Source organism: Anolis sagrei, chromosome 3 (genome assembly GCF_037176765.1).
Source record: "Anolis sagrei isolate rAnoSag1 chromosome 3, rAnoSag1.mat, whole genome shotgun sequence".
NCBI classification, from domain to species: Eukaryota; Metazoa; Chordata; class Lepidosauria; order Squamata; family Dactyloidae; genus Anolis; species Anolis sagrei.
Window position 1 is genome coordinate 107,330,146 of NC_090023.1, and position 15,132 is coordinate 107,345,277.

General features: G+C 37.5%; 1 protein-coding gene across 3 annotated transcripts in view; it reads right to left on the reverse strand.

Moving 5' to 3' along the window:
• Nucleotides 1-1,337: 1,337 nt before the first annotated feature.
• Nucleotides 1,338-15,132, reverse strand: part of EDAR (ectodysplasin A receptor) — an 85,709-nt gene continuing 71,914 nt past the window's right edge. For all 3 annotated transcript variants that reach the window (XM_067466843.1, XM_067466842.1, XM_060769687.2), the window contains 7 exons: nucleotides 13,391-13,477; nucleotides 11,393-11,518; nucleotides 11,221-11,295; nucleotides 10,571-10,643; nucleotides 9,168-9,327; nucleotides 7,044-7,104; nucleotides 1,338-5,435 (listed from right to left, as the gene is read on the reverse strand). In XM_067466843.1, the coding sequence (XP_067322944.1) occupies nucleotides 5,116-5,435; nucleotides 7,044-7,104; nucleotides 9,168-9,327; nucleotides 10,571-10,643; nucleotides 11,221-11,295; nucleotides 11,393-11,518; nucleotides 13,391-13,477 (902 nt within the window). In that variant the 3' untranslated portion in view covers nucleotides 1,338-5,115. The remainder of the gene's footprint in view (nucleotides 5,436-7,043; nucleotides 7,105-9,167; nucleotides 9,328-10,570; nucleotides 10,644-11,220; nucleotides 11,296-11,392; nucleotides 11,519-13,390; nucleotides 13,478-15,132) is intronic.

The following is a 15,132-nucleotide window of genomic DNA, read 5'->3' on the forward strand; positions in this document are numbered from 1 at the left end:
GTGAGAGAATTACTCTGGTTTCTGAGGCTAGATGTACACTATATCCCAGAATCTGATCTCAGATTATCTGCTTTGAAGTGGATTATATGACTCTACACTGCGAGATAATCTGGGATCAGATTCTGAGATATATGACAGTGGAGAAGGGGCCTGACTCTGCTGAGAGGCAGAGAACTAAGGTGGCTTTCATTTGACTAGCTCTAGGATAGAAAATTAAGATTTCTCATTTTTTTGGCCATGCCCAATAAGGCCTCAGATCTGCCTCATGCTGAGCACTGGAGAAGGATTTCTAATGGTGGTATCACTTCTGTATGACATGCCTCCCATTTCATATTGTATATGGTGAAAATGTAACCATCGTCATCTCTGCTTCTCTCTCCCTCATATGTGAGATTGGAATGGTTCATATTTTTGTTGAATCGACCAGTCGATGTGTGAAGAAAGGAATTTTGAGATTATTTTTTTCTGATTCAAGATCATTTTGTCAAAGGCCATAATGGTTGTTGTGATCAAAGTTCTGCATATGGTATAGATACGTGATGGTTTCTACATGAGTTATGAAACACCATTAAACTAACAGGTGTACAAGTTACAACCAGATGTCATCATACCTCTGCAAGCTAACTTTAAACAGTAACCTATTTTTCAGTGTGAGGATTGACATTTTAAGACATAGGTACACCGGTCTACAGTGGTTTGAATAGTCTACATTAAATGGGGAAATATTTACAGATTCAAACCTTAACATAAAAGAAAGTTCAGACATTAGCTACATAATTCATTTGTAATTTCCAAGGAACTTCTTAGACCCCGGTGGCGCAGTGTGTTAAACCATTAAGCTGCTAAACTTGCTGACCGAAAGGTCGCAGGTTCGAATCTGGGGAGAGGTGTGAGCTCCCACTGGTTAGCTACTGCTGTGAGAGGTTCAAGCTACTTCAAAATGGAGTTTTTGTGTGAATGGATTACATGTTGGTCAGCTGCTGTCCTCACCTTTTTGCCTTGTTTTTTACTCATGTTCTATTTTGAAATAGTCATATGACTGATCAAATAAATAAATATTATTATTATTATAATTCAGCAGGATTACGTGTTGTTCTCTGTTGTTTCAGTCAGACTTGTCCAATCCTAGGACACCTATGAATGTGGCCTGACACAAAATTGTAAACTTACTTAAGTGTAAACATGTACACATACCAGCAAGAAAAGAAAAAAAACATTAGGAGGAGATAGAAGATAATGTACCAGTTTAGTGGTGGGACTAATGGATTTCCAATCCATGTTTTATCATGGAAATTATAAACTGAACTATAGAATTGAAAACAAAAACCTCACCATGCTTTATCGTATTAGATTATTTATTTGTTCATAATGTACAATAATAATAAGTTATATATACAGAATTACACAGAATTGTAACAACAGAAGTAATGCTGGCAAGAAATGAAGAACTAGTCTTGCTTTTTGCCTTTAAAAATGCTTTTGCGCTCTTGGTAACACAACAACAAGCGTATTTATAAGCTAGACAAAATAACATATAAATAGCACAGTCTTCACATTGGTACTATTCACGTCAAGGTCCTGATGCTGCCCATGAATAGAAATAGCTGCTGCATATTTTGCCTCTTAAACTGTATAGCACAAAACTTGGAAGTATGGTAGAGTCTCACTTATCCAACATAAATGGGCCGGCAGAATGTCGGATAAGCAAAAATGTTGGATATTAAGGAGGGATTAAGGAAAAGCCTATTAAACATCAAATTATATTATGATTTCACAAATTTAGCACCAAAACATTATGTTTTACAACAAATTTACAGAAAAGTGCAGTTCAATATATGGTGCCGTTCTGTAGTAAGTACTGTATTTACAAATTTAGCACCAAAACAGACAAGGATTCTTTCTTTCTCCCACCCTGGACATTATTCCACAGATAAATATATACTCCACTTCCCTCACCTGTGGATCTGGGTGGGAGGCAGATTGCATTGGATAATATGGAACGTTGGATAAGCGAGCCTCTACTGTAATATGTTTTTAAAAGGAAGACAACAAATGTTCTTCTTTGACATGAGTTAAGTATACTCATTATTCTTGAGCTACTTTATTAGAATGAATGAGAAGATTTTTTAAAATTTGAGTGTATTTTTAAAATAATAATGAAAAGTACTGTAAAGGTAATCAGCAACTTGAATCACTAAAAATGAATTTCTTTAAGAAAATTACGATCAGTGAACTAAATGACAGATAAACATTTAGTGGTAGAGAAATGTGTAAATAGGACACAGGGATGGGGATGAAAAATTACACCTACAATTGATGCAACGGTGCAAAATGGAAGGACTGAAATTACTGAACATTTTATAGTAACCCCACAGTTATGTTCTGCCAGCAGAAAGCAATCTGTGCTGGTGGATTTCCCCAACCAATAGAACAGAGCAAGAGTGAGAATCCAACCTTGATGTTCAAGACTGTGGACAGGATTAATGTGCTATATTTCCATCACTGACTGTATTTTTCATCTAAATAATTATAAAATTAGAAGGAAGACCTCAGATCACTAGGTGGAGCATCTATGACAGTAGTCCCCAACCTTTGGGCCTCCAGGTGTTTTGGACGTCAGCTCCCACAGTTCCTAACAGTTGGTAAACTAGCTGGGATTTCTGGGAGTTGAAGTCCAAAACAACTGGAGGCCCAAAGGTTGGAAACCACTGATCTATGGCATAACCAACCACTGCATCAGACATTTCTGAATTGGGTCCTTTCTAATCCAAAACTGTCTGGTAGCTTCAGCATTGGTAGATGTTTTTCTCCACACAAAGAGGAGCTGTCACAGCTCAACACAGTGTTCAGATTTGTTCTGCACACAAATGAATACTAAACCTGCACACAGGACCAGAGGGCATGGTTTCAGCTGTTGATCCAAAGGGTGTGTCTAGTTCTTGTATTTATTTAGGATACTGTAAATGGTACTGGAAAGAAACTGAACTGCACTCAAAAGTACCTTTTTCAGATTTCAAACACAGCTATATATACTTTAAGCTTAGAATATAAGAGCTCACAGACTAACAAAGACACACTGAAGGACAATATTAAATATTCATTACATTGACCCTATTAAAGTAGTGACTTTTTAAATTCTCATTTCTTCAGGGCTGAGCAAGTAGGGGGTAGGCCTTTTTATTATCTTCAAGAATATGAGTTATCATTTGCTCAGTCATGCAACATGTAATTAAAATATTATTGCTTTTTAAGTTGTGAAGTTTCTTTTAATAATAATAATTTCTGAGAATTGTCAACCTGGCACTTTGTGACAAACCGAATAATAAATTAACCAGCTTGGTTATTAAGCTAGTCATTGGTCGATGTACTAGTAATTATGGTTTCGCAAGGGCTTTCTGTTTAAAATATAGGTTGCTTATCCTTTTTCTTTTGTAATTTAAAAAACAGGAGCATAAATTATCATATCACTGGCATATGCTTTACATGGGAAGGTATTTGCATAAGGCCCCTCAGTGCAGGAGTAATGATACATAGATCCACTGGTCAAACTACAAAGTATTCAAACTGAGAGAAGAGCAGACACGGTGCCTCCTGTCCTCTTTCTCAGTGTCAATACTGAGGGGCACTGTGCCAACACCAGAATGGATTATGTTCCACAAAAAAGTTCTCAATGCAAGGAAGGATAAAATACATTTGCTTTTCAACAAAGTGTAGCTTCCTGTTTTGTCTCAATTCAGGAAACTAACTTTTTAAATAGTGGGTAATCAGGGCCTGAACACCCTAATGGCACCTGATCCTGTCTAATCTTGGTTAACACTTGGATGCAAGGCTGCCAAAGAATACTAGATGATGTGGGCTCTATTTCCGAGGAAGAAACTGGCAAAGCCACTACTGAGTATTACTTGCCTAAGAAAATGGTACAAAATGCATGGAGTCTCCATAAATTAGTAGGTGAATTGAAAGCCCATACAATTAACAGACGTTCTCACCTTGCTTATTAATTAATTAAAGTAAAAGTAAAGTACAGTTAAGGGGTAACAGGAAAGTGTGATTCCTTCAAAAGTGGATTTGACTCTCCTTGTGCACAGGAGAGAAGGAGGAGAAAAGAGAGTTTAAAGCCTTAGACTTACACTCTTGGCTATATGGTGTACTGATTGGTACTGATGGCCCCATTAATAGTTCCTCTTAGAGTTGCCCATGGAAACTATTATTTTGGTTAAAGAAGATCATAAATGCAGTTGACATCATAACAATCCAACATAGTAGTAATATTTTTGACTATTTTCTATTAATTGAGTTTACTACATTCGAACCTGAAAACTGTGTAAACACCAGTTAGAGATGTTTTATCAACGAATCTCTATAGTTATCTATTTTGGAGAGTTAGCATAATATCCCCAGATATCTTATGATTATTGATGTATAAAATATGGCCACAAGAATATTTTTCTTAAAGCATTGATCATATTAATAGATATATCCTGGTAACCTTATAATTAGTACATATTTGCATTAGTATATATGTATGTGTATAACAAATAGTTCTGAAATGTCTGTGTGGACCACACATGCCAAGAATTTTCATGTCCTGAAAACTGGAGATATAGGCTTATAGGCCAGTCCATATAAGTAAATATAGTTTCAAAGTATTTGTTGCTTTTGTTTAAAAAGTGATGAGAAGAAATTGAGATGGTGTATACAGAAACAGAAATTACATTCCTGTGTGTATCCATGTTATATCTAATAGCAGTTACTAACAGTTGCAGACTGGAAGAGAACAAGCCACAATAAGACAATAAAATTTCTTCAAAACCAGTCATGATATGGGCAGATTGATGTGTATACTTGTCAGCTGAGTAGGAAATGAACCTTAACATCTTTTCTCAGTCCACTTGTCCTAGTTGTTCTCATTCAAGAAGTCTACTGGTTTAGCTCCTTGCATTTGTCTCTAATGACAACCATGGCAAACCTTCAAGCATTTAATTCTCGGAAGTACATCAAATGCTATTGATGTTTGAAGGCCATCTTTGCTTCCAAGATTCTGCCCCATTCTGGGTCCCCTTGCTCTTGGAATCCATTTAAATTCTTTGGAAATGTACATCAGAGCAATGCATGTCACGAAGCCACCACTGGTTCAGGTTTGGGCATAACTTGTGCCCACTCCAAAATATCCGCGCAGAGAGACTCCACAGCATCTAACCGCTCAATTTGCACTAGTTTTGTTAAGAGTTCTGGGATACTGTAGCCTGCTGTGCTGATGCGATCAAAGAGTTGCATGCCATCTGTCATGCCCCCAATTTCATCACGCTTCAGTCCAAAGCTTTCGGCAAGGTGACGCCAAGTCTTCACAATAGCTTTTTCAGTGTTGTATGTAGAGCTGAGCATCCTGCTAGTCTTCTCCAGACAATCAAAAGGCAGCTCTGTGGGACTGAGACCTAGAACAAAAGTTTGAAACTAGATTAACACCAAGATAAATCCACACATTTTGCTTCTAAAGGGTAATACCTTTACATTTAAATCTGGGGTAAAGATGTGAATTACACAGCAATTCAGTTGTTGGAGTGCATCTGTTTGCATTCATTGCAAGTGACTATATTGTCTGTCTGCTGGCAGTCAAAAAATGTCTGGAGGGCTCCATGATTCCCACCCTGACCTATGAAATTATCTTCATTATCATTGTGTGCAGGCAAAATCCAGTGTTTTGTCTAAGGTTGAGTAGATCTACCAAAATCAACGTGGCTCATCTAAATAGTAACTAACAAATATAATGTCTCCACTCAGTGGGACTACTATACTTGGAATGTACACTTGATTTAGCCCTATGCTGAATATTTTTTCACACACACGTACACACACATCCCCCTTCAGTTTGTTTTTGCTTCTTCTTGCAATGAAAATAACAACAAAATGTTGTTTGGTTACACAATGTTCTGCTTGGGCATCAGGTAAAGCCAAAACATTCTTTCTTTCCAAACATATTTGTTTTACCCAAAGCTGTTGATCCATTATTTCTCTCATCCTCAACTTGCTTCCTTCTTTTCTCATCTTCATGTCATTTTTACTACTGGTGTAAGTTTACAGCAAGCCATCATATAAGGCAAGAAAATTTAATTGGAGGCTTTTGCCCAGGGGGAGAGATACAAGTTCCCTCTCCAGTCAAGGCTTGGAGTATCCATTCACAAGCATCAAAAAAGAATCTTTCTTTTAAAATGAATCATTATTTTCTCCTCAGGGGCAACACATATCTCAGGTAAAGGGTGACATTCCTAGTGAGGCCTACTAGCTTTCCCCATCTTATTTGAGGCTAACAACAAATCACACCCTGAGAGAGAGCATTTCTCAAATGCGTCAAAAGGTTATTAAGACAGTATAGCAATTTTGACAGGTGAAAATATATAGTCAAGGTATTCCATCAGGAAATGAGGCATAAAAATTCCATGGAGCTGAACAACGCCCTGTCTCCTATTTAACCCCTTCCAAAAGAAACCCTAACTATTACATGCTAAATGTGCCAACATGACCATTTATTACCCATGGAGAGAGTTGGGGCTGAAGCAGAGAACAGCCAGGCTATGTGCCTGTAGCTTGATGCACAGCACAGAGATCCTGGCGAATCCCATTGTCATTCTGCATCTTGCTGCAGGCCCATAGTTGGATGCTTCTCTGTTGCCCATTCCTCCAAACTATACAGAAACAAACTGATAAATGAAAATCTTGAGAAATGCAGTATGGAAAGGATAGGTTACTGGAGGGGTTTTGTTGGTTACATGAGGGAAAAAGAGAATTCGAGCTTCAACAATAATAAAAAAAATTGGGCCATGCAGATGTCACTAACAATGTCAGATCTATATAACCAAAGTGCCTTTCTAGCTACATTCCCAAAATATGTAAATTATTCCAAAACATTTTTTTTAAAAACTTCCCCTTTGAACTGGCTTTATCAATAATCGATTGATTGAGTCGTATCAGCAGTTTATTATTTCAGAAAGCAGGTGATGAGATGAATAGGGTAATATTTTCAGTTGATACATATTTTCACTTACCTTCTGCAACACTGCATACATTAGCATACAGATCAAGAATCTTTTTCCTCCGGCTTTGTATCTGAAGAAAATAAAAGATAAAAAACATTTATTATTAAAGCGTGGACTTTCAGAACTTCTTTGGAAATGTGTGAAGAGAAAAATAGAGACAGTGTGTTTTGTGTATTCTTCAACTAGGATGGAAGAAAGAAATTAATTTAGTATGAAATGCAAAATGTACTATGCTGTGAATCTTTGATGTGGAGGTTCTTTAAAAGCAGTGTTTAGCTTTTGTAGTTGTGGAGACAGGTTTGTTGTCATTGAAGTGCAAGCAATGCCTATTGAAATATGAAAAAGTAGCTGAATATAATTATTCAGAGAGCTCAAGGCAAGACTTGAAGGTCCTACTTCATTTTTTTCCTTTCCATTGCAAGAAGAAGGAGAATAGATTATGAAGAAGAAGCTAATGTAAAAGTAACTGTGTATTGCAGCATACCATTTTGTAGAGCAGAATATTTATTATGAGTGGATCAAACTTGTAAGCACACAAGGTGCTCCACCAAGAAGTCTACTAAAGTCATCCCATGCCATTCCTTCTATGGCCCACCTCGAAGGTTAAAATAATCGGGGGAGGCCCTGCTCTCGGTCCCACCCCCCTCACAAACGTGGGGACGAGAGACAGTAGTGGCCCCTCATCTATGAAACTCCCTCCCCATTGAAATTAGATTTGCCCCATCCCTCCTGACCTTCAGGAAAAAACTGAAATCATGGCCCTGGGATCAGTAAAGGAAGTAGTGCAATACGACACTACAAATCAACTTAATGACAACTCAGACCAGCCCTGGAATATGATTTGGATCATGCAATTTTAATCAATGTTTTAATTTTGTTTATTTACCAATGTTTAAATATGTGGCATTGAATTGTTGGTTTTGTAAGGCAGCCCTGAGTCTCCTTCGGGGTTGAGAAGGACAGAATATAAATGGGGTAAATAAATAATTAATTAATAAACAAACAATAATTCAGTGCTGCAAAATAGTGCTACATCCTGTCAAGGTGATGTGTAAGATTGCATAACCACTGGTGTCACACAATTGCAATACCTTGGCTATACAAAGATACACTTTTGGGTGAGTGATATAACTTTGCCCTCTCACTGTGCTACTTCCCCCTTGCGTTTTTTTTCTTTTCCTTTTATTTATTTATTTATTTACATTTATAAAAAAACATTTTTAGGCGAGATGAGTGAATGCTGCCATAGAAGCTGGGAACCTCATTGCATGAAATATGCCCTGGCCCTGTGGCACAATCAAGAGTTATTGAGGGGCTCTGGCCCTTCATCAAAAATTGGTTTTTACTGGCCTGTAAATGGGGATAGGGCAAGAAAATCCTGTTTTAAAAGCAGAGTTCCCAATGTGTGTTTAGATCCATCAACCCCTATGTACATATATAGCTATGCATTTTAGTTCAGATACATTTTGTTTTGTTCTTATTCTGAGCATATATGCAGGAGATTTACGGCAAAGAACAATCACAACATTTCTATGAAGATTTATTTTTCTCAGTCAACATGATGGATATAAGTAAAACTAATTGTGCTCATTTTGTTGTTATTTTTCCCTGGTTCAGAATTCTTTCATATCTGTATCCAATTGTGTTAGTATGTGCTTTTGTTATTTTGGCTCTGCTTTAAGCTTCATCTAATCAGCTCATACAAATTCTGGAATAAGGCAGGTTTTCTCAGCCTTGCCTAATTTCATTTTCAATCTACTGTTCAACTCATTATGTTTTAATTTTCCTTCATTGTCTCCAATATATTTTTTATTGTGGTTCTTTTGGTGTTTTGATAACCAACAAGGGTACAGCAGACACATATCTTAAAGGGAGTTTGCATGTCATAGGAATTGTAGTTTTACAAGATCTTTAACTTCTCTACCAAGGAGTGCTGGTGCCTCACCTAGAAGTTCCATAGCATTGGGCCACAGCAGATAAAGTGGAGTCAAATTGCATTAATTCTACAGTGTAGATGCCTGCTCAGACACCAGTGATTATTTTATGTACTGTATTCTTTCCTCCAATATCCTTCAAAAGAGCAGTTCATCACTCTATCTGGCACCATTTTAAAGAATATATCCAAAGACTTACGCCAGTAGATTTGTTGTTTGTAGAAGATTTATCTCGAGCCAGATGGACTAGAGACAACAAGCACAGATCTGGCGTTCCTTGTTTGTCAATTGCAGCTTCTTCATCACTGTCCATGCTTCGACTTAAAAGTCTCTCATTCTCTGAGGAAGCGTCATTTTCACTGGAAAGAAAATATAAAGATAAGGTTCTGTAAATATGACATGAATGACCACCAGTAGTGGCTTTGGCTTGGTTATTGATTTAAGTAAATATTTCAACAGTATTCCTTGTCTTAAACTAAATCATATGGACGTGTCCCCCCAGCTATATCCTAATTTTGAGTGAATAACATTTTCTGGCACAATTCCATAAATTTCTATTGAGAACAAAGTTTTGTTGAGATTATTAGGGGTTTACTCCCAGTTAAATAGGTCCTAGCAAATCCACATTTCAGTTCCCAGGGATTTTATAAATATGATCAAATATACTCTTTGAATGATGCATTTATTTGAACAGACTTTCTATTCCTTTGCACACATGGTTTGGCATCTTCAGTTGAAATTAATTTTCGAGCACCTTATATGCAGCATATTGCTGCTTGCATGTGAGAATGAGTAGGTTGCAATTTTAATTTTAAAGCATTCAAGAATAGAAGTTTAAGTCCTTCCCTTTCTAAGAAAGCTTTGCTAACTCTAAGGACTTTATTGCATGAGGCAGGCAAACAAGCAAACAGCTGGACCATTGGGGATAAGAGGGTGTGTGGAAGTATGATAGGAAGTCCACAAAATGGCAAAGTGACACAATTGCACTCCTGAAGACAGGTGTGATATTGAATGTTCAACCTAGTATTTATCCCTAACCCTACACTAATACGGCTGTAACAGAATGGCAAGTTGTTGTGATAAAGTCCTCAGTTGTTTTGGGAGTAATTACATTTATCCCTTGGCCCCTTGTGGCGCAGCAGGTTAAACCCCTGAGCTGATGAACTGGTTGACTGAAAGGTTGGCAGTTCGAATCTGGGGAGCGGGGTGAGCTCCCCTTGTTAGGCCCCAGTTTCTGCCAACCTAGCAGTTTGAAAACATGCAAATGTGAGTAGATCAATAGGTATGCTTCTGTGGGAAGGTAATAGCACTCCATTCAGTCCTGCTGGCCACATGACCTTGGAGGTGCCTATGGAGAATGCTGGCTTCTCAGCTTAGAAATGGAGATGAGCACCATCCCCAGAGTTGGACATGACTAGACTTAATATCAGGAGAAACCTTTACCTTTACCTTAAGTTCGCAATAGCACACCTATTACAGAGACTCTGAAGTAAATGGGACTGAACTAAATGAGACCTAATTCAGAGTTCAGGATTGGGCTACACAAATTTCTTCACAATTTCTGTAGACAAATTACAGCTAGCATGTTTTTATGTTTCCTACCTCTTGACCACTTTTGCAGGAGTTGCTGTTAGTTTTCCAAATTCATCTTTCTCTGAGAAAATAACTACATTTTCTGCAAAAACAAACAAACAAATACATTACAAAGATAAAAATCACAAGCCCCTCCAAAACATCATAACATTGTAGACACAATTATGGAGGGTCCCCCCCCCCCCCAAAAGGTACCAAAAATTGAAAAATGAGTTACAGGTGGCAGCACATTGTTGGCTAGGAGTAGAATACTATGTACAGATCAACACTATTAAAATATTACAGATCACTTTTGTACAAGGCTTAGAAATGGCATCTTATAGCAAAACAATCCATATCCTCAGCAGGTTGTTTTTGATTCCTCTAAAATTTGTTCAGATGGATTTGGTACCTTTTGGAAACAAACTCCACAGTTGGTTTGTTAGATTTTCTGGGTGACTGTTTCAACAAAACATGATTTTAAGTGTTATTTCGGGAAGTGGGGGCTCTGTTCAATTAGATTCTTGATTGCCTTGATGCCTTTCCAATTATTCTTCTACTAAATGGAATTTGAAACCAGGCAGTTAAAAGAATGACTTTGCATGGGACATTGCACCAGGGCAACATAATCCCTGTGAGATTCAGTGTGTAAAACCCCGAAATGATAGAACATTTCCAACCTTGTACTTCTTTCTTTTCTTCCTGCATAATAGCTGGAGCTTCCACAGTCTTCACAGGATGGCTGGTGCAGCATGCTGGAAGAGGAAAACATGCCTCTTGTTAATACCCTCTCTCAGCAGCAATTGAAGCCTAGCCTCAGGACTGGAATCCTCTTTCCTAACTCCAAGTTACCTTGTGCTGATGTTTTCGTTTTGACAATGTAGAACATGATGATCAGGACAATAGCAATGGCCATGATGAATATAGTTGACATCGCAATGATGAGAGCTGTAGCAAGATGGCCTTGTCCAGTCAGATCTGCAAGGACAATGATAAATCGTTAGGAGCAAGGAAGCAATTCAATTTTAATTTTAAATTATTTGCCATATGGGTTTTTGCCTATTGAATTAGATTAGGGACTCTTGGGGCACTTTTATAGTTTTTTTTTGTGGCACCTTGATTTATTTGGAAAGGAGCATTAGTGACTCACATATTTTGCTTGGTGCACAATTATATAGGCCATGGGCAGGGTTGTCTGATGAAATAAACTTGCCTGTGAAAGATTCCATCCCAAATGCATGAAAATTAGGCTGCAAAATCATATGCATGTATCAGCTACTGCTCCTGATATAGACCTCAGAAATCATTACAATATGCATACATGAAGAATTTCTAGTGACCATGTCTTCATGTGCAAAATTAGAGGCAGTTATCACTTTTCATTGAGATAGTTCTGGTTAATCAGGGCAGAAGCCGGGGGGGGGGGGGGATTATCCCCTCCCCTGGGTTTCAACCACACACACACCCCCGGAAAATTTCAAGTAAAGAAAACCTGGTTTATTTATGAATTTTAACTGGTTAACCAAATCCCCATGCTAAGTTTATGAGAAGCAAAAATTAAATGAGTCCCTCCAGAACTGCAAGCACTATGTCAAGCAAATTTTGACAATTTATTCATAGCCATTACTTGCAGCAATAGCTTATATAGTAAAAGCAACCAAGTTGGCCCAACCATGACTGGGAGGCAAAACCCATTTGAAGCCCCCCCCCCCCATGAAAGAGATGAGAAAATTGATTGAATTAAGTCTATATAAAATATGGAATGAATCATACTATTTAAATTATTTTCTGTTACGGAACTACTTTTCATGATTCTCTTAAACAATTTCAACACCCCCCCCCACCCCATTTTTTTCTGGCTACGGTTCTGCGGTTAATCCTTTGTCATCCAGTTTACAAAAAAAATGCAGTTTCTCTCTCCTCCTCCTTCTCTCTCTCTCCTCCTCTTCCTCCCAATTCCCCCTTTGTTCTTCTGTTTCTGCAAACTGAATTCTCAATGCAATAGTAGTTTACATTCTATGAATTTAGTAATAGGGTCGGAATCTTGCACTTCCCTATAGAACCAGGAAAGAGTAAACTGCTGCAGCATCTCTGAGCTTGTATGCTATTCCTCATGCCTAATTTGTGTCATCTTGACCACTATTTAATGTTGCTTAGCTGCATGTGCCCAATTTTAACTATGAAATTGCATAGGTACCCAATATATACCAATGGCTCATTAAAAACAATAGCTACACAGGGCTTCATTTGGGAACATAAAGTCAATAAATCCTGCTTTGCATACGTAAAGGTTTGGGGCCTTAATGAGCACCAGCAATTAAAAACACTTTTGCCAATTTGTGCTATAAAATTGCAACCTATTTTAGCACACACATATATATACACCAGTATTTGCTCCAATAGTTGTGATGTACTAAATTCCTGTACTCCAAATAATCCATACTGATGATCAAAGAGTCAAATTAACTTCTAATCTAATTTAATATATTTCAGTTTTGCAAAATTAATCACAGAGCCAAAATACCCTGTCTGCTGAGGAACTGTTTTTGAAGATTCCTCATATATGAGAAAATAGAAAAATGAATTCTAAATAGAAAATATATCCTTTTAAACTCAGACATCTTAAAAGAACAACTTTTACACTGTTTAAAAATGACTCATACGTAAGACTCAATTTTCACTGTCATGACAGAGAACAAGCGAACTTTGGTTCCCTGATTCAGATTAGCCAGTTTTTCATTGGGGCTCCATTCTGTCTCTCCTCTTGACCCACATGCCAAAGGCCAAATGTTAATTTAGCTACTATGGTTTTCTAAACAGAAAAATGAAATCTGAAATTACTTGTCTTACCTTTGTGCACAGGCCGGAAAGGAGATTGAGTACTTGTTCCAGAAGTACTTGAGAAACTGACTGATGCACCCGAAGTAATACCTATACCTGTAATCGTAAAAATAAAATTTGTCATACATTTTCCTGTTTTCTTTATAAAATTTCAGCTATGAGTTGACACATTTTGTGCACTGGCTAGAGCTGTTACTTAGCTGCTGTTTAAAAGCTAACTTTACAATTGAAATGTCACCTCAGCTAGTGGTTTGTAAGTTTATGATACCAAGCTATGAAATATGCATTTTGGCACATGGTTATTACCCAACTAGATATTTGCCAGATTTGATTTGAGCATCAGAGTGGAAGAATTAATATTGAAATCCACTGCAGTTTTGTCAGAAAGGAAATCATTAGTTGCAGGGACATGCCAAGGGGACTCTTAGGAATGCCACCACAGATTTTTTTTTGCCTTCTTATAAAAAGCTCAGCTACACCTTTCTCCTCCTATTTTGTTTTCCCAGGAGCCTATCCAGTAAGTTAGAATTATTCTGTAACAACTTTTATTTAACATGGTAACTTTATGTGGACTTAGCTAAGTAGTTGAGATACTAAGAAATTCTGCTAGTGAAGATGCATATCAGAACACCAGTGAATATGAGCCCAATGCACATTTTACATTAGTGCAGATTGTTGATTTTGTTGGCTCTGCTTTGTACTAATTCAGCTGCAGCCCTTTATTGGGTACAAACTGACCATGTCTACTTCCCACATAGTCCAAAAAAACACATAACTCCCATTCAGGATTTTGACCAGAGCTTTTAAGAGTTACGTATGGGGTCAATAAGTCCCAGAATCCCCACGCCAGTATGGTTATATGGTGATTTACAATAAAAGAAAACAACTTTTTCAAGATCTGGTTGCACATGAGAAATCTAGATACCCAATATATACACCAGGGCCCTTCCACACAGTGATGCAACCCGTATTATCAAGGCAAAAAAAATCCCACAATATCTATTTTGAACTGGGATATCTGAGTCCACACTGCCATATATTCCAGTTCCTAGCAGAAAATGTGGGGGGATTTTTTTCAGCTGAGTGGAAGGAGCCTAAGACGCAATTAAGACTGATGCCTTCTTAGCATTTATGCCTTCTTGGTGTACCAGTAGATCTAGAGGGATCCTTGGAATGAAGTTATCTATTTGTCTAGCTTTTTTTGCTTTGTTTTTTTTTGTTGTTGTTATAAAGTTTTAAACATAACAAATGTCATTAGGTTGTTCACTGAGTTTAAAACATCTCTTTTGGTGTTTAAACCCAAGCACTGAATTCCTCAAGGGAACCGCAAAACCATGCCTGCTTTTTCATGTGGCCAGGTATTTTGAACTGTGACCTTAAAGACAGATTAGTATGTTTGGATTCAATTATCTTGAATACGGAGTTCAAAAAGTGAGAAGGCACGTTGGTTGGCATCAAAGCTAAGCAAAAAAAGTGAGTTTTAAATTGCACATATGAAAGGAATTATTGATTATTATTATCAGTGTTTAAAACCTTGAATCTCTAGCAAAATAATATTGTGTTGGGGAATGTGGGACTGGAACATTTGTGTGGATAACATTATGCTACAATGAAAAAAAAACCCTGCTGTTCGTCAGTTCCAGTAAATATAAACCTTTCTTGGCCAAGCTCCGTCAGACAAATTTGACAGGAAATTAAGTTCTCTAGTAGTGCATGAAAAATGCCTCACAGCTTATGAGGTAAAGACATGT